General features: G+C 35.6%; 1 protein-coding gene across 1 annotated transcript; it reads right to left on the bottom strand.

The window, feature by feature from the left end:
* Positions 1-258: 258 nt before the first annotated feature.
* Positions 259-25934, bottom strand: POMT2 (protein O-mannosyltransferase 2). Its single transcript, XM_029283471.1, has 21 exons — positions 25714-25934; positions 22737-22821; positions 21598-21702; positions 19385-19493; positions 18140-18248; positions 16016-16175; positions 13367-13473; positions 12663-12745; positions 11384-11493; positions 10427-10493; positions 9704-9773; positions 9163-9241; positions 8388-8539; positions 7791-7882; positions 7344-7420; positions 6002-6073; positions 5103-5162; positions 4581-4686; positions 2627-2767; positions 1827-1941; positions 259-364 (listed from the first exon to the last, which is right to left on the bottom strand). The coding sequence occupies exons 1-21, from the start codon at positions 25908-25910 to the stop codon at positions 259-261; spliced, it is 2202 nt and encodes a 733-aa protein (XP_029139304.1). The 5' UTR covers positions 25911-25934.
* Positions 25935-27498: the final 1564 nt, after the last annotated feature.

Genomic DNA, 27498 nt, shown 5'->3' with positions numbered 1-27498 from the left:
TAAGACAGCATGAGTGTTTAAATATTGCTTGGACGGTTCAAACTTTAAAGTAGCAGCTGACTCAAATGACTGGAGCAATGAGCCTTTCTGTCAGAAGTTCTCCCACACTGCTGCCTCCTTCTTCAATAGTTCACTGTTTCCACTCAGAAATGTTTAAGAGAAAATTCTTCATAGCAATCATCAAAGGTAGAGAAATGTTTCACCACATCTATTCTTCTATTTTATTCCTTTCTTTTTTTTTTTAAAAAAAAGTTGGATCTAAAACTCCCATGTTTCCAGCCATTTAAGGCCCGCCATTGAGCTGTTGGGATCAGAAGCCAGAGGTCCTGTCATCCCATAGGATAGAGGATGGAAGAGGTAAAAGCTGTGGAAAATATACACGCACATATATAAATAATAAAATAAAAGCATAAAAGCGGAAGGCATCTCAGCATCCACTAGGTTGGTCTAACTAATAGTACATAACATTTATAACATGACAAATGTGATTTAATTATATTGTTCAATGAATTCTGAGTTAAAGAAAAAATAGCAATTGTCAAAGAAAAGCTGTTTACATTACAATATTTAGGGAATATCTCTGAGTAGTGGTAATATGATCTGCATTTGGGGAATATTACCATCAGTCTCTTGTCATAGACTTTACACTCCTTGTTGGTATTGCACCCTCTACGGGAAGATAGTATACTGTATATTTAAACAGTCTAATGGACATTACTTGGTTTCAGTGGGAGCTTGGAATTGTTCATGGAGCTCTGGAACCTGCTTAATTTCCACTTGGGACAAGAGAGTGGCAATGGCCTTAGATCTAATTGCATCTATGTAGACTCTCTAGCCACATGGATCATGCAGGGTTCCCTGGTTTCTTGAGGACATAGAAGATGAAATGGCATAAGAGATGCCTTAGAGTGCTGTTGGAAGAAAATGAAGAGTGAACCCAATCAAACATGGGTAAAAGTTTTCCTTGAGAAGTACCTAGGGACATTAAAGGCAGAAAAGGTAGTTTTTCTTCAGTCTTATTATATCTGCAGAGAGCTGGCTGGTGGCCCTTTTAAGATAACCCAGTCCCAGACTCCCAGATTCCCACCTGGAGAATGTTTACAGGCTGCTGTAAGTTCTGTTCTAGGTGTCTATCTCATAAAGTTACTCAGATTCACTCAGAGTTGGAATCTGATTGCACAAATCCTATGAGCTGCCTGAAGCATAGTCTTGCCCAGTTATCTGGGAAGAATTTGAATCTGTTGCTCTAAGGAAGTGAACAAGGTCCTTTAAACTGAGCTGTGAGTTCAGTCATCTGTGTTTTAGAGCCACTGGGATTGGCCCACCCCACCTGTGCTGGCAGAGGAGACATGCTTGAGGGCCCCATTGGTCTGGTGGAATCCAGAAAAAGGGCCTTCGCTGCCATTGCCCCTGTCCTCTGGAACATCTTGCCCTGCCCCCAGAGTAAGATTAGCTCCAAGCCTCAGGACCTTCCGTAAGAGCCTAAGGACCTGGTTCTGTCAGTTAGCTTGGGGCATCAATGGGGGAACCATAGTGGAGGTGGTTGATCAATTAACAACAAATCCCACCTCCCCCTCTCTATCCTGCTCCCCTGCTCCCCATTTTGAATTAATTTATTTATGTTTTTAATTTATACTATTTTTATCTATTATGATTATAAACTGTCCAGGGTTACCCTGAGGTAAGATGGGCAGCCAATAAATTTTATAAATAAATAAAATAAATGTTCTTTCTGGTTGATTAAGTTTCCTGGGAAGTGACATGTGGTTAAAGATTCAGGCAATTAATTAAATATATTTTTGAGCAGTTCAAGAACTAATTCTCACCTATACATACTGAGCATGACCAACACTCCTATCCCGTAGTTATAAACCTTCTTAGCTTGGATGCTGGTTGAAAAAAACCAAGCACAGAATTTCAGGAATACATCCCACGTAATCCCTGAGGAAAAAAACAACAAATTAAATTTGATTTGTGATTAAATTAATACAGTTTATATGACAGCCATTCATGCATTTAATCAGTTTTCCCCATCTCATTAGAAATCACAACTTGGTAGCAATTTCTGGAAGATTTATATGGGGAAAGAAAAATCTGTGGAAAAGAACATGCAGGCCTCAAGCATGGCATTTGGGGGCAAGTGATGGATAAGTGATGGGCAAGATGTAACAAGACTTTAAAAAGAAGTACCTGTAGTGTTTGATATCCTGAGACAAAAATGAGAATATTCAGAACTGAGCTTTTAACAATAATCTTAACCAATACACCTAAAAGGCATTGTAAAAATAAAGTATTTCTGCAACACACTTGAGGGCAAATTGTTTTAGAATCTTTATCGAAGTCCTATTTGAAACTGTTCCTAATCATTCTAATGATCATTCTAATATCCATATTATCAATACAGAAATGATGAGAATAGGAGAGTAGATTGCATCCTAATTTCCTAAATTCAATTCTAGGTTAAATGGTCTCAATGTTGATAAAGAAGTTATTTCCTGAGAACCTTTTCAAAACATGCAATGTGTTAAGGTAAATAGTGTGATCACTTACACTCATGCTTTTCAAGACTCCCTGTAACCTGATTACCATATTTAATTCCTGATATATGAAGATTTATAAATCTTACCTGTCAACATGATGGAGAAAAGCATGGCAGGGAAGTAATGATGGAAATAGAGCACTCTGCCCATCATGAAGAAAGGAAAATAATGGAGAAACCATCCCAGGATAATCCTTCCTCCACCATGCAGCAAAACTCGAGCAAGCTCTGTAATATATGCATATACCTAAGGATGTTTTCACTGACATTTATTTAATCTAAAAGTTGTATACAGTACAAGCACTGGATCCTTTGAAACATCATAAAAAGATCTAATTCTAGGGAATGTGTAAATATTAAATGCCTTAGATTTGCCACATTAAAGGTTCATTGGACAGAATTACCGCTGACGCTTCCTTTGTGGAAAGCTTTCAAAAAAACAAAGTAGACTACACTATTCATAATCAGATATATTTCCTTTATGCATAATAGAAAACATTACAGTACCAAGCTAGGTAAAGAAAGCCACTGGAACACTAACAACCATTATGAATAAGTAGACCAAAGAACATTTTGAAAGCTGTCATGATTCCAAGCAAAAACCACATGAACTTTCATGATTACAGATAGTTCTCAACTTATAACCAGTCGCTTAGTGGTTGTTCAAAGTTAGAATGGACCCTTCAAAAGATAGTATGATCAGGTTCCAAAGTTCCAACAACCATTTCACAAACAGTCACACACACACACACACAACCATATCATTGCATTTTGTGCACTTGGCAAGCAGCCCTCATTTATAACTGTTTGCACTGTCCCGTAGACACATGACCATGATTTATGATGTTTCCCCCCCAAAAAGCAGCATTTACATCAGGTTTTTAGCAAAACTGCCCAATACCGAACAGTGGGTTTGCTTAATGACTGTGGTGTTACTTTAGTTTAGTGACCACAGATTCACTTAATAACAATCATCACAAAAAAGTCATAAATTTGGTTTGGTCACATGATAATCCACTTTACAACAACTATCACAACTTATGACCATTTTGGTCTAGTGATTAAGGCACCAGACTAGAACGCTGGAGACCATGCACTCAAGTCCCACCTTAGACCAGAAAGCCAGTCAGGTGACCACTCCCTTCCTCTCAGCCCAACCCACCTCAGAGGTCTGTTGTGGGGGGGGGAGGATAAGAGGCAGAAGGTTTGTTGGATGTGTTTGCTGCCTTGAGTTATTTGTTAAAAATAATAAAGAGGGGATATAAAAAATAAAAATAACATAACATAACATAAAAATAAGCAGACTACATTACTGTTATAAGCCAAAGATTACCTGTATCTGGAGAAGTCTTCTCCAGTTTTGTGCTACACACATATATTATGTGTTCCCATAATTCCAAACTCATATGGCCAAAAGTCATAGAATCTTAAATGTTGAAGTCCAATCCAATTAAGGGAAAGTACACAGGTAAAGGCTATTGTTAAGTAATTAAAAAAACTGGAACACTCTAGTTCAGGGGTTCCCAACAGGGGGTGCTCGCACCCCCTAGGGGTGCAAGATGATATTCCAGGGGGTGTGAAAGCTTGCGTTTTCAAAATTATAGTGTATGTGCATAATTTGTTGCCGTTATTTCGAACTTTTGTAAGAGGTGCGAGAATATATCAGAAGCGTTCTAGGGGTGCGGGGTATAGAAAAGGTTGGGAGCTGCTGCTCTAGTCAGAGTCATCTGAACATAAATTTCTATGAACAATGCAGTCTTAGTGATAAACACTGTATCCAACTAGTAAGGACCCTAAAGTGCAGAATTAATGGAACAAGGAATAGTGAATAATTCTTGATAGCTCTCCAATTTTCCAGTTTTAGTTTTTTTTTTATTTGCTTTTGGGGATCTCAGCATCAGTGATAATCCCCCTTTTCTCCCTTTTCCAATAATCTCTCTCTGAAGGAAATGTGATATAGCACTGGCTACATGGCATTTGTTGTTTTAGAGTTCAAAGCAAGAATTTATAATAATAATAATAAGAAGAAAATTGGTCTTACCTTTGTGTTCAGCTGTCAGCTGAACTCCTCGCTTCACAACCACTGATATAAATATTATCATTGTAAGATATAATCCAATAGCAATTAGACTCATCCACCAAATCACCTGTTTTTTTTTTAAAAAAACAAACATTGTAAATAAGGCTGTTCAGTGCAATTTTTTTTCTTGTGTTCAGTTGTGTCCTCTTCTTGGGGACTGCCTGTTCAAGTCCCTGCGGTTGGCTTGACAAGACTTTCCAGAAGTAGTTTGCCATTGCCTCCTTCCTAGAGCTGAGAGAGAGTGACTGGCTTTGTGCCTAAGGTAGAATTAGAACTCACACTCACCCAGTTTCTAGTCTGATGCCTTAACCACTGCACCAAACTGTCTTTTGCAACATAAATTATAAAGAAGCAAAAGATAAGGATTACAATTATGAAGACAAGATTATAAAGAAAACTACTGAAGTGGAATAAACATTCCAGGGAGCTCAAGTCAAAGATGACTCATCCAATCTCAAGATAAAGAACCAAAATTTTGCTTACCGGGTTTCCCAGCAAATAAACTCTATAGTCTGTTTCATTGACACCAGAAAAACGCAGACCCTATGGAGAAATAGATGGCTGAATCAGAAGTGATCGAAGTAGTTCACTTTTAGCCCTCATTTTTTAATTAATTGATTTTTCCCTCCATCATAAGAGAAAAAAGTAGAGGTAGTTCTTGACTTACAACTATAACTGAGGCCGGAATTATGCTCGTAAATCATTTCAATTGTAAGTGGAGGCATCACCTGAATGGATTTGAAGTTATGACTATTTTTCTGCAATGGTGATTAAGGGAATGCTGCAGTCATTAAGCAAAAACTGTGGTCATTAAGAGTATCTGTTTCCCCTAATGGCTGTTTTTTTGTCAGAAACCAGCAATAAATGCTAGCAACCGGAAGAAATGTCACAAATCATGGTCACGTAATTGTGTGACAGTGCAAACTGCCATAAAGGTGAGCCAGTTGCCGAGAGCCCAAAGTACAATCGTATGACCTGCAGGTGCGGGTTTGCAATTCCAAAAACAGGTTGTAAATAGCTCTGGAGAGATTTGTTGTAAATTCAAATGGTCATTAGATAACCAGTTGTAAGTCAAGCACCGCCTGAATTTTATATTTATAAAACAATTCAAGTTTGGGTTTAACTGCAGTGAAATATTTTCCAAGAACAGTTTTGCATGACCTTCATATGTTTTTGCTAACCAGCATTCCAGAAACATCTGTATAAATAACAGTCTCTAAATACAGCAATAAGAACTACCAAAGGAAAAAAAAATGAGATTTGGGTGTCATTTAAACATGCATCCTGTAAATATGTAAAAAGAACTAACAGCAATTCTTCATGCTATTATTTTAAAAACAAGATGAAGACAGAGTTCTTCAACATTGATGCTGACCATATACCTGGTAATTGATTGGCCAATGCCAGGGTTTTGATGTGACTTCATTCTCCTTTGGTTTAAGGCCACTATTTCCCTTCAGATGAAATAAAAGGCATAGTTATCAGTTATATTGCAAAACCTTTGTAACTGGCCATATGCCATATATATATTTAAGAATGAACTGTGCATCTAACTGATTTCATATAATAGTAAATAGTGCATTAGCCACCTCTGGAAAGTTTATACGGACATACGTGTACACACAATACATGTTCAATCTTTCACTGCTCTTTTTTACTAAATATCCTATTTTGGTGGTGATAGCCTAACTCAGCCCACCTTGAGACTGATACCACATTTCAACCAGAAATGCTTTAGAAGATGCTCCATAGTGAAAACTATGGAGATTTTTTTGTTGTTGTTGTTCTTTATTCTCAACAATTATCCCCAAATAGAAATTCATTAACTTTGCTTTTACATCGCCAAAGTATCCTTATTTTTACAAGAAGAATTATTTCCCCTAAAATGAGTTAGAGGGTTCATGAATAACACTAAACCATTATATCATGGTATGTAAATAGTAAGGAGCCCTATGTAATCTTGGGTTGATACACTCCCCGCTCCCTGCTGCTCGTGTAAACTGAAATGAAAAGTAAACAGAAAATTATCTTAGGCAGATTCCTGTCTTCTCCTTATTGACGAACCAGAAATATAAGAAAAGCAAAAAAGTAGTTCCAATGCACAGAAATGTAACTATCATCCAATAACTATACTAATCCTCTAATATGGATGGATTTGGGAATATAAATAACTGCCTTATCTAGTACCACACCAATAATAGTTACCATGAAAATGGATTAATACTGAATTGGTTACTAGTAACAGCTCTGACTAACATTTAGAAATTAGAAAATGCTATTTATGAGCAACTCAGAGCAACTTGATTCACAGTCCAAATCAAGCTGGCCAAAGTGAAGATAAAAGGATAATTTGCCTTTTATGACTAAGGCGCTATAAAAGTCTGAAATCAAAAATATTAAGTTTCCAACTCCTTCCATTCATCAGCAATTCTCTCACCTGCCAAGAAACTCACTCTGTTTTTTAAAAATATTTCCACTTGCTAAAATATTATTAATAAACTATATAAGATCATTTATCTTTCTTTAAGTATCTACAGTATATTTTACAGGCATATGCTACAATCTAAAATATATTAATCTTCAGCCTCCCCAGATCATTGAAAGTGTCTTGAAAACTACCGATAAGAGAGACAGACTTACTGGATTGCATCTTCTGCTATTTTGGCCCAAACTATTTTTTTTAATTAGAATGTTAAAACAATAACGCCTAAACAATCTACCTACCCGGATCATAACCATGTGAGATTCCAGCAGTATTTCTGGAAAGGAAGGTTTCAAAACATCCAAACTGATATTGGGCACTGCAGAAAAGAAGACAAGGTTAAGATGAATCTTATACATTAAATCTGCACAATCATTCTCTCAGTACTCAATTACATTCAGTGGGAAAGCATGATAGAAATAGCAAAAAGAAACAAATTATGCAACCAAATCTTGAATGGTCAAATTACCCTCAAGCCCTCATTCCACTAAACCCCTGGAACATTAAAACTGAATCATAGCATGTTCCACTTTTTGTTTTTCTAAGACTTTGAGATGAGGAAACAAGGGTCACCCTAGTGTAGGCGTGCCAAATAATTTAAGACAGCTTTTTTCTGGTATCACTCTCATCGTATACAGAACATGTAGGAAAAATATCCAGTATTTTAAGGACATGTTACTATCACATACATCTGGAATTAACGTGATCTTCAATATTCCAAAGAGTATTTGGAGTTTCCTTCTGATATGGAGTGCAAGTGACTTCCACTTGTTCCCAGCCCCTGTGAAAGACAAATATTTTTAATCAATTTAATCCCAATTTGCTGTCATATATCTTGACTCTTTTCAACGCATCTTTTTGTAGAGATCTTTTCTTCTATGAAAACACTGATATTTCACACTGAAACATGTCACAAGGAGTTAGAAGGCTGATATTTGTGGTCTGGCCGATACAAATTTCTGTCCTAGTTGCCAATACCCGTACACAAACTGTCTCATTCCAGCATTTCCTATTATGTAACAGCAGATATGAGCTCTTTTCTTTTTAAAGCCACAACATAATACATGTATATTAATATAGGATAATAAAGAATTAAATTAGCTATTCAGGCTAAAGGAAGAGTATGGCTCTAAACTTATATGACTATAAATTAGCTGTTGTTTAATTTAAATTAGAAATTAGAAGACATAATTAGAAGAGTAATGAAAAATGGTCTCTTAAAATAACTGTAAAGCAAAGGTAGCCAATGGTTTAAGACAAAGTTAGCTAGACATTTGAACAGTTACCATTTGGGTAGTGTCTTTCCAGTCGAGCCCAAGATACAGGCTGTTGCTAGATGAATCAATCGTATTTGACTGCGCAGGACTTTGATACGTTTCCCATCCTTTCTTCCTACAACTTCAATTCGCCAGAAATCATTGGAGTCTCCAGTTCCATTCTAGGAAACATAAATTACAGGAGGGGGGCAGGGATTTTTTTTCTCTAAATAGCTCAAGTTGACATACATAGGTTAAAAAAAAAAGAAAATATGCCTGGCTTATTCAGCATTTCCCTTTTTTTTTTTAACCACACAGAAAGGGAAAACTCAGCATCCCGACTAGCTCCTTGGCTTTTGCACTTATGTATTTTTGGGGTTCTGATCGCATCCCCCAATTACCTTTTAATGCCTGAACCTCTTGAAGTGGAATTTCCCACCACTCACTACAGAGTCACATGATCACATGGTAAATTGAATAAATTAATAAAGTTCTTTAGAAAAGCTAGATGATTTGAGATTCCAAGAAAACAGTATATGAGCTCACACATAAATTCTATGGTGGTATTTCAGTGCTTCAGTTTATTAGATCTGCTTTCTTCCATATTTTCTTTTAGGAGTTCTACATAATTTTTAAAGCAATATATTACTAACTATAACATCCCTTGTGACTCTTTGTTTTTCTATGAAATATCACAGGTTTTGAACAATTTAAAAGCAAGAAAGGCACAACAGAAAAATACAACCCTTTGCTTTAGCAAAATGTTTATTACAGATGGAAAGTAGAATCCTATTTTTTCACTTACAATGCCATATCCAGTGACCTGGAGATGTTTCCTTGTCAAGGGGGCTTCATGCTGATGACTGTGCAGATTTCTTGATGTCCTAAAGTTAAAATAAAATTAAACTCTTTGATCCAATTTTCAGGATAATCTGAAGGATGAAAAATATTAAACAAAACGAGAGCAATATAATAATGTTTTGTTAAATATATATCTATTTATCAATATACAAATATCATAATTTCTATAGGGTGCTCATTGTTTTCCATGGAAACAATTTCCAAATGTGCAGCCATGTTAGCTAGCTGTTATTGCTGCTATATAAAATCAACCAAAGAATCTCTATGGCCTCAATGAAGCTGATCCTAAGGATTTAAAGTTCAAGTATGTAACTTTACAAATAGAATACACATGAAGCACAAAGAAAAGAAATAATAACAAACCAACATTTGTTTCAAAAACTTACTTTATCCATTGCTGGCAGATCAAAACTTCAGTTAGAATAGCTAGTTCAGACAAATCTAGAAAATCTCCAAAAAAAATTTCAAATTCCTGTGCAACTTACTCTTTGTGTTCCAGACGGATAATATCTCCATGTTTCACAAACTCCACAGGGAAGGAAAGGTCTGAATAATCTGATGAATAGAAGGGGTCTCAGCATGAATTTGAGGAGAATGGACAAAGACATTAGAACACCAATACCTAAATATATTACCAAAATAATATAAAGAAGGGAAGCATACTTCCCAGCTCTATGATTTAATTCAACTGTAGGGACACTGAATATTTATTTATTTTATTGCCCTGTGACTAACCTGCACTTTTCAATTAATAGCTGGAAGACAAACTGCTTAGACAAGCTAAGTGCAAGTTATGAAATAACCACATTTTTGCCCTAATCCAAATCAGTTAATCCAGTACCAGCTAGACATTTAATCCTTATTTATATGTACCTATTCCTGTACATATTTATTAAATTTATATTAACTTTATCTGAGAAGACCTTTTTACTGTCCCAGTTGTCCCTCTGCTACACTTCCTTTTATGAACGCTCCCCAAATGAGATGTCCAAAACTAGATACCCTCTTAAGTGATACAAGCACATTCCATTTTACAGCTATGCTTTTCTTTGGAAGAAAGCCAAGATTTAAATATAGCAAATATTTTATATATCTTGAGAAACACCATTGTTACAGGTATGACTGTACATAATCCTAAGAAAAGAGACATTTTCCCTGAAGAAAAGTAAAATGAATAATATAATCCACTTGGGTGATTTTCAATTTACCTCTATTCAAGTTATATTTCTTTATAATCCATAAGTTATTCAAGTCTTTGTGTGAATATGCAGTGACCTAGGAATACATAAGAGTTATTAGGTTTAATTTCTTAAGTATGTTAATGAAACTACACTTCTGTACTCATTATTAACAAATATGACACTTTACATACTGGATTATATAAAACAAAAATGAAGAAAATAGATTTATCCCACTATTATTCCACAATAAGTGTCATTCAAAGTCATGTTGATTTTGATGGTAGTAAGGATCTTAAGTTACCAAGGATGATAAGCTCAAATCCTCACAAAATTCTCATGAAGATTAGTTTAGGAGCCTAGGCAATGCAACACTGAAGCCTTTACATATATATATTTATAGACTAAAGAGTGAAAAATGAAGAATATTATAGTATGCCATTAAATATTTATTAATATTTTTTTTACTGTAAATCAGAACTGCAATCAGAGCCATTTCACACTGGTTACTTAGCCAGTAACATTTTTAGTTAACTAAAACTTTGATATTATGTTTTATTACCAAAGTAATATTTAATAATTTGTCGAGACCACTGTCTTAAGATACCAATAGAGCAGTGTTTCTCAACGTTGACAATTTTAAGGCATGTGGACTTCAACTCCCAGAATTCCACAGCCAGCAATGCTGGCTGTGGAATTCTTGGAGTTGAAGTCCACATGCCTTAAAATTGTCAACGTTGAGAAACACTGCAATAGAGAGTGGAGAAAATGATTTGGAAGGTTGTGTGTACTCTTTAAGCTCTAAGTTTGAGATTCCTGATTTAGACAGCATGATTAGTAGCCATTTTCTGTCCCAGGAAAAACAAGTCTTGAAGGCCATCGTAGGTAGTTAAAAAATAATTAATGTCCAGAAGTTTTAGTCAGCTGAAGGACTTATGGAAATATCAGTAGAATGATTGAAAATGATCATTTTCACACTTGACTGACCTGCTGCTGCCTTGCTCCCACTCCTTCAGGATACAGGTGCCAGTGGGAGTGAAGGTATCCTCCTGCCATGCGAAGGTTCTTCAGTGTTATCACAGAGCCATATGCTACATCTAACAAAGAAGCAGGGGTTGCATTTGTAACCATAGATTATTGCTTTTTTCTCCTTCTATTCAATTGTGTGTCATTCTCAGAGAATGCCTGAACAAATCCTTGCAGTTTTCTTGACAAGATTTTCAAAAGTGGTTTGCCGTTGCCTCCTTCCTAGTGTTCCTTGTTCAGAAAACTGCTAAACAGATACAAAATAGATCAATGTGTCTAGATAATTCACCCCCATTTTAGCATCTTTCTTGCAATCGTAATGCTATTTGACAACAACTTTATGAGACTCATCAACCTGATTCACGTATCATACTAGCCTACAATTATGGCTTGTTGAATAAGCAGTAACAGGCTGTTTTCTCACAAATATGCTATTTGGATAATGTAATTTGTCTGGCTTAAGCTTATGCCTTTTAAAATTTAGCATTTTATAAATCAGGGGTGTCAAACTGCCAGCCTGCGGGACAGATGCGTCATGCCGAAACCGCACCCACCCCATTGCCAGCAATGGAAAAAAAGTCATGATACGTCAGGACACGTCACGTGACGTTGCGAGTTTGACACCTCTGCTATAAATACTAGACTATTATAAATTATTAAGCAAGTCATAACTAAGTCAAACAGTTGTACAATATGAATTCTGAACCACAACCACCACACTGCTGTACAACCTGGGAGTCTACTAGTTTATTCTACTTACTGAGAGTCATAGACATTTGTATGCTGAGTGGTTTTGGATTTAATCTGCTGTATAATAACATATGGCTTTTCTCTGAATGATGCTCAAATGAAATACATTTAATCCAATACAGATGCGTGAAATTCAACTTATCAATATATTGCCCTCCCAGCCTCACTATAAAGTACATAATTTTATACAAAACATTAACAAAAGCATTCTACATGCCCATCACATCTGTCCTTAATTGTACATTCCCTTTCCCTAAATCAAACATAACGACGATTATTTTTTTAGAAATAATTTGGAGGCAGCACATCAAAATATTTCAAACAATACTAGGTAAAATTGCCTTTTAAAAATCTTTTTCTGAAAAATCATTAATTTGTTTTGCTTTGAACTATCTAAAATGATTCTAAATAGAGGAAAATGTTGTTTATTAGAATGTACAGTTATGATGTTTGCTAGAGCATTTGTCCCTTCAATAACCCAGATACTCACATTCTGGAACAGAAACATTATGAAGATTGTTTCCAATGAGCCGGGATTGAAATCCAGAGCTGAAAAAACCATCACCAGGTCCACTGAGAAAAAAAAGTACTTGGCCTTTCAGTATACAGTATTATTAAATAAGAAGAAAATGTAACAGCAAAAGAAAAGTGCTTTCCACTTCTTTTAAATGTCTACAAGAATCTAATGTCCTGAACCATTAGAACTATCGTTTAGTTTAGACATACTATCAGATCAAGCCATGGTTTAGACTTTAGAGTTCTTTACAGCCTTTCATTTCCAGAGGCAAAGCAACAGCCAAAATTGTGAATGATCACATCAGATCATAATCAGCAGTAATCTCAAAGCCTGGCTGGCTATGCTTCACTATTCATTAAAATCAGCCAATTTAAAAATAAATGAAACCTCATTGAAATCGAGCTCAACAGTTCATGAGGTTTTCTTGGCAGCAATAAATAAGTAGTTCGCCATTCCTGGATGGGTGTTGTTGTTGTTTTTACTTTTCAGGCTACACTGCATCCTTGAGGTTTTCAGTCCTGTTTAGCTTTGGCCTGTTGCTGCAATGAATCAATGTAGATACTACACTGAATTAAATGTCTTTAAAAAAGGCTTGGTATAGGGTCCAAATAAACACTGCATCAATTGCAGTGCAGAGTTTCTCAAGTGTGTATTTCCTCTCTGACAAAATGAGATACCTTCTGTTTAACACTGCAAAATGAACTGCAAAAAGAGCCGTATAGAGGACAAGAGGCAGTATAATGAGGCAAAGTGCACGAGCCAAGAAGTGCTTTCCCAGTGTGACCTGAAATTAAAAAAAAAAAAATTAGATGCATCAACTTTTAGGCAAGATTTTTCTTCATCCAAACAAGTTATCTACATATTTTTCCAGTGCTGAAGCAATAAAGCCACAAGCCTGAATTGCTTAGTCTTAAAATTAGATGGAACAAAGCATACTCATTTTTTTAAAAAAAACAGCTTCATCTGATGTATTATCTTCTCATAGTAAATCATGCCCTGAGTACCTCAATATGGCACCAGAACAGAAAAGTCATATGTCATTTCAAAAATAATTTGATTCAAAATAAACAAGAAAACTTTTGGAACTGTACATATGAACTGTGTGTACCCCCCCCCCAAATTGTATGGCATCTATCTAAAAAATAAATATATTAATTAATCCAAAATTTGTTACTCGTTCAAACTTCAGTTTTTTTCCAAAATAAGATTTTCTGATAGGAGAGCGAATTGGATTGCAATTTTCCATGTTTATTCAATATATATTATTCTTGAGTACAGATTTGCACTGTTATTTCAAATTAAAAATATAAAAGAGTGTACTATTATGCTTCTATCCTATATACATGTAGAAAAGTAGTTCTCACAGAGAAATTATTTCTAGCATTGTTTGTTTACATACCGAACTGAAAACAATTCTGGACAAAACAGATAATATTTCCAATCAAGTTCAAGATAGGCTTCCGAAATTACTTATTTTTAACTTATTATTACTTATTTTTAAAACTCCAAATACTGTGACATACAATATTCGCTTCGGTTTACATTTATCTATGTGCTACCCAGGGAAAACAGTTGGAGTAAACTACTATATATGCTGGCTAAAACTACATCCAATTATTCAATACTGTAGTACATATTGTCAAATAACCATGCATGAAATGCTGTCCAAATCCACTATTTCCCACTCATCCTTCAACTCTGTCAACTTATATTGTTATTGCAAGAGTTTCTTCTTGGCTTATCTAAGAATGCAAATAGCAGAAAAGGATTACTGAGCAAACTGAATACCCTTTAGGAGGGAGATAATTAATAATCTCAATGTAATGCTTTTTCAGTTTAAGTGGTGAAGGGCTGAAAAACAGTTATTCTGCCAATCCTTTTCATTAGCTTATAATATAAAATATAATACAAAAGCAAATAATAGGGAAAATAGGGAAGGGAAAAGGAAAGAGAAAAGTGCAGAGAAAAGGGGAAAAAAAGAAAAGACACTGACTTCTGACTCCTTTTGGTGCAGTAAAATAAGAAGTAACATCGAACCTCAACTTTTTACTTTTACATAATAGTATAAACTAGCCATTTCTATAACAACAAATCTATCTAATCAGTAAAACCCAAAATCAAAGTTTCATTTTTTTTCTACTTCAAACACAAAGTCCAAAAGCGATTTCCAAGTAGAAACAAAAATAATTGTATTTTTTTCTTTTATCAAAGCAGTCAATTTAGCAATCTCTGCTAACCCTGATCTAGAATTATACACTGCTTTGCACAGTTTAAGATTCAAAGAACTGTGTTGGTAACAGTGTGGCTTGAATTTCTGAACAGTCATCTGTAAGAGGAGTTTTAAGCAACATGGATTTGTTTTATTTCATTTGCAATTGATTAATACAAATTAGAGTAGTTCTTTTCAAAAGCTGAAACTCACATGCTTGCACTACATGTATTTTAATCAAGAAAATAAATCACACAGTAGAAAGAAAAAAGATCACATTTTCATATATAAAAGAAATAGAAACAATTGATAAAATAACTTTACACTGAAATATCCACAGAAGACAGGCTTTCAGTAAATAATATCTGCCAGAAAGCCTCCTTTCTTGCTGTTAACGTGGGCCCAATTTAATAATGTCTATTGTCAATCTCAGGATACTTCATATTTAACTTCTCCTAAGCGTTGCATAGAAATAATTTACTCTCTAGAAATAATTTAAGTTCTTTCTACCATGGCAAGCTATTTATGTCCAGAAAACAAACTCTTAGTGATGAATGGCTTGCAGTTTTCTTCATCTTTAAAAAAACTAACTCTGTCTGTAAAGGCCATTAAATCCATCATGCATAGCTATAAACCAGTAATTTATTGTGTACAAAAATCCAATTTGTAGGCTGCAAACTTTATTGCTTCACTAAAGTTCAAATGATTCCAGGCTTCTTCCCCGGCTCCCCAACATACATCATAGCTTATTAAGGTAACCAATTAAAGGCAGTTCATCAGTAAAATTCATCATATAAAATCACTTGCAGAACTTTACACATGTCCTTAAATTTGGATTCGCAATAACAATGCTAGATATATATGTATAAAGAATAACAGAGTTGGAAGGGACCTTGGAGGTCTTCTAGTCCAACCCCCCCATATTTATATATAAAATAGTTCAATATCGAATAAAAATAAAAAAATAAAGCAATCCAGCGAGCAAATTGTCTTGGAATGAACTATAAAAATCTTGATTTCAGTAACCTAATTGACATCTTACAATTTTGTGGTGTGTTGTTAAGAATACCATCTTTTTCATACAAATCCTAAAATCTAATGAGTTTTATATACTCACCAGTGACAGACTAAGGTCTCCCAATAACTCCCAAAGTTCACAGACAGTATTCAGGCCAACCAGAAGGACAACAAAAAGGCCAACAAATTTCACCCCTAATGCACCAGCGAGGTTCATCCCAGTCAAACACAGCCAGAACCACCAGGGGGCAGAAAAGGACCTGTAAAATATGTGGGTTTTGTTCAAAATTCATATTTTTGAAAAAAGTTTTGTTCAACGAATCAATCTTTATCATAAATAATGCTGAAAACAGATTGGTTGTGAGACACTGAGATATAGTACGAAAGAATTGTATTTAACCTACAGAGAAGGAGGGTGATATCAATAATTCATAAAGATAGAACCTGGTTCCAAAAATGCCTTTTCCTAAAAGGCATTTTTGCCTTCCCAGGTATTTTGGACTACAGTTCTCAACAACCTTGGTAGTACAGCAAAAATACTGAATCTTAGGTGTTGGACCAAAATAACAGTGCTACAGAAGTACATATTTAAGAAGTTTGTTCTAGAACAGCCTTCTCCAACCTGGTATTTTCCAAATTTCCTCTGAGAAATGTAGGAATTGCAGTTCCAATAAACACAGAGGACACCATTTTGGGTAAAACAGTAATCTTTTCTTGGGAAATTAAAATTTCTCTATAATCATATATAAAGGAATCTGATCAGTTATTGTTATCAGATCAATATGATTAATTCTCCTTCAACATGGCTAAAAAATTTTATACTACCTGTAAAATTAGGCAGAATTTGATTTTGCACTGACAAATCCATCACCAATTGTAATGTTTTGTTTTTGTTTCATATTTAATGGTATTTTTGTTTGTAATTCTGTCCATGACCTTAATAAAGTAACCATAATAAAAAATATTCATTCACAACCTGATCTAGAGAGATTATCTAAGCATCAACTTACTATAGTGGTTTCGGGTTGCTAAAGAAAGTAACCAGGAATATGCTTGCTAAAGGATCAGAGTCTTTTCTATGTATACACAGAAAACATAGCTATAACTAAAAAATAGTATCTCATTATGCAGCAACAAGAAGGCTCAGATTCAAGTACCCACTTTACCACATATGCTCATGGTATCCATATATTTTCTAAACCTCTTTGTCTTTTTGTCACAGTCTTTTTTCCAAATAAGCACACTTAAGACTTAAGATTAATTCTATTCATCTACAATCTGGAAAAAAAACCATCACTCCCCCACAACTTCAGGCTGCCAAAGTAAGTAAAATGGTCTGATAAACTATCCTAACAACTTCCATGGCTTTATTTATTACTATTACTAATTTATTATTACTAAAAATATGTAAGTATATAAGCACTGCTCACTGGAAAGCTGACAGCATTTCTTGATAAATGCAAATAATAAAAGGCACAGTATAATGATGTACTTCGATAATAAAAATTTTGAGAGAGAATAAAAGTAGATGAGAAACATGCAGTAGTTCAAATCATAAAACATAATGGTTTTTAAACAGTGCCAAAAAGCTGTGATCTAGTATCCAATAAATAGATAAACCAGAGATCCAATAAACTTAATAGATCATTCTGTATCACCACAAGCATCCTCTTTCTAGTAGCTATCTTTTTCATTTTACTTGGCAGGGGGCAAGTAAGACAGGGTCTTATTAAAAGCTTCTATAAATTGATTAGAACTCATAGAGCCTACCACAACAGGAAGCAGAGACTGCCCTTGATTTTCACAATTTTTCAGTATCATATGATCATTTTTATGGGGTGTTTTAAAAATACAACAGTGACATAGCAGCAAATGATAGGATAGTAACACTAATAATCACATGATTTTGTTTCCATTTGAAACAAAAAGTTTATTTGCCAGCCTATGTGCTGTTAGTTTCAGCAATTGTACTATGGGACGCCAAATGCTTACAAATTGAGGGTGGTCTACTTTACATACATATTCTTTTTTTTATTCGTTTCTCTTCTTTGTTACATTTTAATATGTAATTGCTTTATGTTTTATACTGTAAGTATTCTGCAGAGCTCTTTCGAGTCCTGATGCCAGATACTAAAAGTTACAATAAAAATAAATACAAATACTCTGTAATAGAGACAAGGGGCACATATCTAATTCCTAAGATGATCAAATGCTGTCATCTTACCTATCTGAATAGGAATTATATTTAACCATACTGAGTACAGCTCCCATGAGGAAGAACATCAAAATGGGGTCAAGAAGAATGTACTGTGAGATTGTAATGAATCCAGTGTCTGAAAAAAATGAGACAAGCATATACTAGCTTTGTCATTCAAATTTTTTTAGCAATGCTTATCGAACATAATCATACTGAATTCTAAAAGTAAATTTGTGATGTGCAAAAAATGCCATCCCAACATTTTCATTTTAGAGACATTACTGTACTTAGAAAGACGATTCTGAACCTAAGATGAACACCTACTCACTCACTCTCTCACACACACACCTACATACACAAAGGCAAGACAGAAAAAAGATGACTGCATCTCAGTGAATCTAAAATAAACCTGTTATTTCAAAGGTGAATTATTTTGTGAAAAAAATAAAGCTTTCTTTGAGGGGAAATATTTATTATTTATTAAACAAATTTACAAAGCAGCCCAATTTACACATACTGTAGGTGATTCTGGGGGGCTTACAATATTTTAAAAAATCCACCATATAATAAACACCCATTTTTTTAAAAACTCACCCCAGTCCCCAATAGCTACAACACTATCAAATCAGCCACTTGATTGATTCTGTCTTTGTAGTTCCTAGGCCTGCTAACAAAAAAACATTTTGGAAAAGCAACAATGTGGGGGCCAACTATACCTCAGGGGGAATGATGTTCCATAAAGAAGGAGCCATCACTGAGAAGCATTGAGTCTAGACTTCTGTAAAACTATTCGAGCCGCTATTTTCTGAACTAACTGAAGTTTCTGAATACTCTTCAAGGGCAACCCCATGTAGAATGCATTACAATAGTCCAGATGGGAGGTGACCAGGGCCTGGGTGACTGTAAGAATGGCATGCTTATCCAGGAATGGGAACAACTTGCACACAACACAAAGTTGCTCAAAGGCCTTCCTGGCCACAACTGCCACCTGCTTCATGGGCAAAAGTCACGAGTCTAGGAGAACCCTGGATTATATACCAGACTATGGATTTTTTTTTTTGAAGTGTATGTTTTGTTTAACTTCTTTTTTATTTTTCATATTTTACATGTCCCCTATTTAGCTGGGGTTTTGTCTTTTTAGACATTAATGCTATTTTTGATATTTTTCTTTCTGTGTTTTTGCATCCTATAATCTTTATTGATTTGAATGTAATCTCACTGAATCTTTCACAATAGAGGACACAGACCAAGCCATACAAAACAGTTGCTTACCAAAAATCAGGATGGTAGCAGTGATTATTGCTGCAGGCAATGATCTGGACAGCTCCAGCACTGTGAGGTAGCAGAAGGGGATCAGACATGAACCAAGGAAGGCACAGAACTGAATAAAAGGGAAGAGAAGCATTCTTCACAAGGTTGTTAAGATAATCCAGCTTCCCTTACTGACTGTTTGTGGGAACTTGGTTGGGAACATCCCAAATGGCAATCACATGACCTCAGTAAACACATGCTGGTTGCCAAATGCCCAAATTTTGATCATGTGACCATGAAGATGCTGTGACGGTTGTAAGTGCAAGGAATGGTTGTAAGTCACTTTTTTCAGTGCTACTATAACTTGGAACATTCACTAAATGAATGGTTGTAAGTCAAGGACTACCTGTACAGTTAGCCGGTTATTTCCCAGAAATTCAGCTACTGAAATTCTTAATTCCAGTTTATGTTCTGTTCTGCCCTCCATCTCTCTTCATTGATAACCTCTTTAAACTCTGCTAATGCAATAGTTTCCTAATTTCACAAAGTGAGAAAATATTATTGATAGCAACAGCACTAAGACTTACTGTGTTTCCCTGAAAATAAAACCCAGTCTTATTTTATTTTTTTTTCCTCCAAAAGAGGCACCAGGTCTTATTTTCCGGGGGTGCCTTTTCCACTTACCTCACGGTGGCGGCACCAACAGCTCCACCCACCCAGCCCACTTCTTTTGCGGCCGAAGGAGCAGCTTCATTCAGCAGATGAGAATGGAGCTCCGGCCTGCATTTCCCTGTCAGAGGCCTTCTGGAAAGGGCTCTGCAGCCAAGAACAGAGCTACAGATTGAATCCATAGCTCAGTTCTCAGCTGCAGAGGCCTTCCGGAAAGGCCTCTGACTGCAAAATGCAGGCTGGGGGATGCCACAGAAGAAGTAGGCCGGTGAGAAGAAGCAGGTGTCCATTCAAGGGAGGTGTGATAAGTGGGTGTGGGGTGCAAAGGGCAGTTCCACCCTACTCCCACACTAGCTTGATTTTTAGGTGTGCGCCGTGCCCCAAAACTAGCGCTTATTTTGGGGATAGGTCATATATTAGGCCCACCCCAAAAATCAACCTAGGGCTTATTTTCGGGGTAGGTCTTACTTTCAGGGAAACAAGGTATATATCACTCCACAGTGCTTTACAATGTCAGCATATTGCCTCCAACAATCTGGGTCCTCGTTTTATGACCTCAGAAAGGTAGATGGCTGAGTCAACCTTGAGCCTGTCAGGATCAAATTCCTGGCTGTGGGCAGAGTTAGCCTGCAATACTGCATTCTCACCACCAAGCCACCAGGGTTCTATCTATTGATCCAAGCCATATACACGCTGTCCAATACACTATCCAATTAAATGTGAATAGAGTCTCTGTGTTTTAAAAAAAATTGAAGGATGAAATTTGTTCTGCTAGGCACTGCATACTTTAGATACAATTCTCAAATTTTCTCTTCTTCATTTGTTTTACCTCGTAAATAACCAGATCTTCAAATACTGAATCCATTCCTTAATTCTATTCACTCCACTCTAACATCATTAATATGTGTGCCCCAAAGTAGCCAAACTGCTTACAGCTCAATCGGCTACATTGTTACTACTTGCACAGGAAAAGTGCAGGAATAAAGATTGGCATGCTTGAGACAAAGAAAGCTCCATCGTAGGTAGATTTAATTCATATTAACAGGAGGATCAACTGAAATGATGGGCATCACAAATTAAGAATTTGCTAAAAAAAAAATTTGAAGTAACTTTTTAGAGTTCCCTCAGGAGATGCAACAGTACATAAATAAAATAAATATTTTCATCTCCCTTATTTATTCCTATACATTTTAAAACTTTAGCTATAAATTTTATTTCATGTTAACATGCAGCAAGCTATTTAAGAAATATTTTTTTAAAAAATGAGGCTTATATTACAGGCTATTTCAAAATCTCTTCTTAAAAATCTAAAGTGGCTCTAACATTTCTTTTCATCATCAGTAATTCAGGAAGCTCTCCATGATAGATGCTACCATCATACCAGTCTTCTAGAACAGGTTTGCAAGAAGAAAGAACTGATAGAAAAAAAGCTGTTTCATCCCTGAATTAAGAAGTTTTCCACAGACAGAAGGAGTCTCAGACAGAATAAATTCTGGCTCTAACACTTACTAGAACTAAAAAGAGAAACTTGCTGCTGTTCTCCAAAGATATATTTATAGTCTTACCGCTCTCATTCCTATATAGTTATGTTGTTCATATTTGTCCCCAGGCTTCTGGAAAGGAAAAGTCCCATCATAGCCACTCAGATAGCCAGCAAGTCCTATTAACATCTAGGGACAAAAAGGAACAATATTAGTAAAGCAGAAGACAATTCAAAAGTTTATCAGATCAAACCAAAAACATTTGATAAGTAAATAAAAAGTATTGCCTATAGCTCATGACTTTCAAAAATAAACCTTGTGCTTAAATATGTTAAGCAGGAGTAATGAGAATGGAAGAAAGCTATTGCTATCATGACCTCCTTATCAACTTATAGGCAAGCATCAGATCAAAAACATTAACAAAAGTCTAGACCAGAAGCAGTTAAATTAAGGAAGATGAAGTTTAGCCATAGATTACAATGGAAGCTAACTGATATAAAAGGTAATAGCACAGATAGAAAATAATGAACAAAGTCAATCTATTTCTAATAGTTGTCATTCCAAAACATATAATGAAAGTATATAGTAGGCATGCCAAGAAAAAAATACCTCTATAAATACTGGCCCTCCTAGTGTTAGGAATACTGGCATCCCAAACTTCCTATATTATAAAATTTTATCCATGACAAAACTCTGGAAATTCTAATCATCAAACAAAATGTTAAAAAAATAGGATACATTTTCAAATCTGGAAGTTGAATTCCAAAACATAATGGGTGAAGGCAGGTCAAAAAATTAGATTTAGATTCATATTTATTTTTAAAAATCAGAATTTTGTATGATTACTCTCTAGCCAGTTATTGAATACTTTCCTCCTTTTGTCACATTAAAAACTGCAATTTAAAAGCAAGCTTCCGTTGGACTGGAACAGCACTAAGGTTTTTAGAGTTGAACATTTTTGGAATAATAGTTTACGATGTAACACTAAAACCATTCAGACTTAAACTGATCTGTCAACTTTGAAAGAGATTGTTTCTTATGTCAAGCTAAGGATGAAAGAGCAGCCAGATAGCAAGACCCAAGTTATAAAGCCAAAATAATTAATTTTAAAGACTATCCACTGAAGTGTTGATAATGCTTATAGGATGTAACAATGTTCCACCAAAAGTCTTAACTAAATTAACTAAATCTCAAAAAGTTAAAATATTATAGTAGCTTTTTACCTTCCCCAAAGGTGGATGGACATCAAAGAAAAATGTCCGGTTAATATAATAACTCCCCATCTTTCCAAAATGTGTTTCATCCCAGCTATAAAAAGACAAAAGTAATGTTAGTTCATTATCAGGATTTTAACTTCATACTTAACATTTTTTAGTCTTCTTTACTTTTAATTTATCAGAATGATGAATTCTTAACAGTTCTGCAGGTAGTTTATGAAAAAAGCACCTGATCTTTCCAAATTAGTTTCTACTAAGGCTAGGTAAAGAATTCTCTTTGTTCATATTAATTTATATGGTTCTTTAATTCTACAAATATGCAACTCCATTACATTGACTTTCACCACATATCTTCATTTCCTTCAAAATACGGTGCACAATTAAGCATCTCTAAAATGTACAAACTTACTTCTAGGAAGCTGATATGCTCAGAAAAATTAAAAACTGAGATTTGTGATCATAGCTTTTGTAAGCAAATCTTATAACCAGGATATACATGAAAACTGAAAACTAATCATACTTTGCTGTAAAAGTATAGTGTCCATTTTGGAAAAGTTCACACTCCAATTCATCCTGGTAGAAATAAATCAAGAAAGTATGTCCCAGCTATTTGATCCTAATTATAATTAGACGAACGTAAGTTCATTTTAAGGCATAGGCTTTGGCATGAATAACTCTACATTATATCACTCTTATTTTTATTTACTTTACTATAATGCTTACAGGAAACTTGTAAACATTATAAAGTTGCAAGCATTATATTTGTATCGCAAGAATGACAAATGGACAGGAACCAAACAAAGGGGCATCATTCTCCCTTGCCAAATGCCTTAAAAAGCCCTTCAAAATACCTGCAGGGTAAGGGCTGTCCAAATCTAGGGGAGAACCTCATTTCAGAGGGCAGGTGTTGCTACAGAGAAGGTATGCTTCCAAGGTCCTGAAATGGCACTGTGTAATTAAAGCAGGGGTCTTCAAACTTGGCCTTTTATGACTTGTGGACTTCAGCTCCCAGAATTCCTGAGCCAGCGTGTCTGGCTGAGGAATTCTGGGAGTTGAAGTCCACAAGTCATAAAAGGGCCAAGTTTGAAGACCCCTGAATTAAAGGAACCTGTTGTGCAAAATCCCTGCAGGATTGAATTGGCCAGGCAAATATTATGAGGCAGTACCACATAGAAGCAGGCCTTATGCCATTTGCAGTAACTAACAGCAGAGATGGACTAAATTGCAGGACTACTTACAGTAGTCAGTATGACATTAATGACAGCAAGATAAAGGACTACTGCTGCATAGATTTAAATGCCATACCTCAAAATTCTCTACACAAAGTACCCTCAATAAAAAATGTTGTAGAATGGACTTGCACAGATATTTATCACATTTAACATATTAACACTTCTTTTACTACAAAGCCAATGCTTGACCACAGAAACAAACAATGCTTGATTACTGAGACAAATTCTGTTCGATTTCTCTGTATTTTCATATTTCTTTTGTGATGTTTCTAAGAGTGCAATAATGTGCCTTGGAAAATGTACAATATTGCAGATAAACAGAAGTGCAAGGAGCTTGGTCATTTCTTTGTGTCAAAAACGGTGTTCTGAATCCTGCTATATTTGAATTTTGCTTAACCAGGTCAGATTCTTGTATTTCATCCATTCTATGTTGGTTGTTCTATCCTCTACATTACGCCACATATTCAGGTTTACATCCAGACTAAACCAAAAGCCAAGACTGTATCTTCACTCAAATAAAGCTACGGGGTACCTTTGGACTACAGTAGTGGCCAAAATTGTGGAAACCTTTTGGGAAAAGTGTATTTTTGAGGTTTGATAGCTAATAACACCACTTTTTTTGGAGTAGTACTATAAAATTATATATCAATGGAAAGATAATTTAATCAAGAATGTAATGCAACAAAGTTTGTTCAATTATATGTACTGTATTCTATGAAAGGTTATAGCCAAATAACCAGAAAAAGGAAGCACAACTTGCTTAGGTTGATATCAAGTAGCTTTCCTTCATCTGATTGTAGCCAATGAACATGAGTGTTTAGAGAGCCAATTAGGTGTCATCTTGTTTTGGCAATGAGCCAATCAGATCACAGTAGGATTCAGTTATTGATGTAATGTATTGAAGCTGAGAGGAGGACATTTGTCAGTGTGTTATGTGATCGCTATCTAGTTGGTTGGGGGTTTTTTTGTGTTCTTTCATTTAGTGAGCTTTTATCTTATCTTATATATAAATAAAAATGTAAATGTTCGTTTGTTCAAAATCTTAAATCTCCAAAAGTTCTTCACCGATTGCTTTGAAATTTTGACACAACGTTGCATTCGAATACGCGTGTGTTTTATATACCTATATTATATAGATGTCACACCTGTGACAGGTAAAAACATGTTTTTTTGAAAAACAGCACCATCTGTTGGACGTAAAAGCAACACACGCTGTTACCAGACTGAGCCACAGCAACGCGTGGCCGGGTACAGCTAGTAATGTAATAAAATTAAAATAATGGTGCAAAGAGTTGACTGGTTGCCCCAAAAGCAATGTAAAATAGTATTATTAAGTGAACAAGGCTACAGTTATAAAAAAAAATTAGAAGAAAAATTGGTGGAAACTTAACCAAAGGTGCCATTTCTACTGTACATTTTTCCCAAAAGGTTTCCATAATTTTAGCCATTACTGTAATTACTCCAGTCCAGTCTAACCCAACTCATTAAGGTTGTTAGGAGGACAGAAATGCACATGGAAAAAGAATAGACCAAAAATGTTACTTTTGCTTATATTCTGCCTTTCAGGGCAAACGACCCCAAGGCAGGTCAACCAACAAGTAAATACACAAGTGATCTGGAAACAACCAATCTTCAATCTATCTGAAATGAGCTCCAATGCAAAAGAAAAAAAACCCCTCTCTTCCACCGACAAATCCCGCCTCTAAAACAAAGCCCCGCCCCCGTCGCCATGGTATCCCGCAACCCAATACCAGATGTGCGGCGGCTCCCGCAGCCGGTAGAAACGCGTAGCAAAGCTTAGGAAAGTGACGAAGGCGAGGGGGCTCCAGAGCCGCCTGGGACTCGCGCGGATGGAGGGAGCCAAGACGGGAGCACTCGCCAGTCTGAGTGTTTTTCGCTGCCGGAGGCCCAGCACAGCCGGGCAATTCTTGTTCGTTGCTAGTGGCATTCGCGCCCTGATGGGAGGCGCCTCCCGTCGGCTCCCGTAACCGGGCGCAGCGCATCACGGGAAGTAGAGTCCATTTCGAGAGGCATGTTGGGCAAAAGGGTCGGGTATTTGCACCCACGTGAGGGAAGCAGAAAACTGACTTTTTTTTTTTACAGCATTGTGGGAAATGTAGTTCTTGAAATATGGCTATGTACTCGTATGAAGTTAAGCCTCAGAACCAATTTCCATCAGCATCAATGAGCTTGCTCTTTATACTGTTATGGTCATAGCCTAGTGCCTTAATTTTGTTGGACTCGACAAATCCTTCAAAACACTCTTTTGCTTATCCATCTGTGCTCAAAGTGGGCCAGTGACATCTCTTTCCTGGCTGCTACATCTCTCAGCACTCCAAGTGCAAAAAATAGGGCACTAACTTTTTTTGTATGCCCGTTATATAGGAAGAATTGTAATTTAGATCTTGCTTGCCACTTTGTATTCAGTGAAATGACTTTACCTAAGTTTGCTTTTAATAAATAATTCGGTCCGATGGACTTTTCATTTAAAAAAAAATCCTCTTATAAAAAAAATAATGTGCTCATTTCATATAATCAGGAAGATGTGAAAGGCTATGCCAAGATTTTATGTGCTGTCATTTGAGTAACGGCTCAGTTGGATTGTCACCTAAATGTAACTTGAAACTTAGACTCAATATCCAAAATACACAAGGCACAATGTTTTTCAGTATTATATAGAGTATATGTGACAATAGTTTCAACACAGACACAATTATTTCTGGCAACCCAGTTTAGTTAGAATTTTTTCAGGCCACTTACTTGAATATTCCTGGATGTTTAGTCAATTCTTTTTTTAATTGTTGTTCTTTGAATCACTGTAGGAGCACAGCCATATTAGTCTATGTAGTAAGTTAATCCAAATGTAGCCTAAAATCAGGATTCTGGAAGTACCTTTTCAGATATGCTGACAATTTGAATAAATAAAATTTGTTAGTCTCAAAAAGTGCAAACTCCTTCAAATCCTTTAATAGTTACTTTTGAGTCTCCTGCCAGTTCTTTGTTCCTTGCCTAGCTATGATATTGCCTAGTACCACGTGGAAAGATTACAGTATAATAAAGTGCGCGTGTGTATGCAAAGTGAAGGGAAGATTTCACGTAAACTTTATAGAAGCAAATTTTAAATTTATATTTTATTCTGTTATTGACCATTTTTTGTATCCTTAAGTTTCCTCATATGAAAAATATCCAATACATAATTATAATTTCACAAGACCATAGGTATTGTTTGAACTATCTACTGATTAGGAGCCTTTGCCAGTCTCAATCCCAAGAACAATGCAATCAGCCAGTTTCTTCTCTCAAACTTTATTCTGTGTAATGAAATCAAGTGCATTTCTTAATAGTGAAAAAAGGACAGTGATAAAAATAACACGGGAGAGAATCAAGAAAAATAAAAGCATTCATACTGCAGTGCATGGACCTAATGAAGAAGGTTGCATTCACTCCCAATTGGTAACATATTCACTTTCTATATAACATATTCACTAACCTAAGCTATATTAAAATACATAATGCTTCTGAGTCATTGACCCAGA

This window comes from Protobothrops mucrosquamatus, unplaced genomic scaffold (genome assembly GCF_001527695.2).
Source record: "Protobothrops mucrosquamatus isolate PMUCROS unplaced genomic scaffold, P.Mucros_1.0 scaffold101, whole genome shotgun sequence".
Classification (NCBI taxonomy): domain Eukaryota; kingdom Metazoa; phylum Chordata; class Lepidosauria; order Squamata; family Viperidae; genus Protobothrops; species Protobothrops mucrosquamatus.
Note: the sequence above shows the minus strand (reverse complement) of the source record. Positions and strands in the feature narration are given on the sequence as shown.

Excerpts from the sequence above, each read along its gene's own strand:
- POMT2 (XM_029283471.1), bottom strand. The coding sequence starts at position 25,910 with ATGCCACTAGCAACGAACAAGAATTGCCCGGCTGTGCTGGGCCTCCGG. Across the intron at positions 4,687-5,102 it reads TTTATTTGCTGGGAAACCCG|GTGATTTGGTGGATGAGTCT; the intron begins GTAAGCAAAATT and ends AAAAAAAAACAG. Across the intron at positions 1,942-2,626 it reads TTTCTCCATCATGTTGACAG|GGATTACGTGGGATGTATTC; the intron begins GTAAGATTTATA and ends TTTTTTCCTCAG.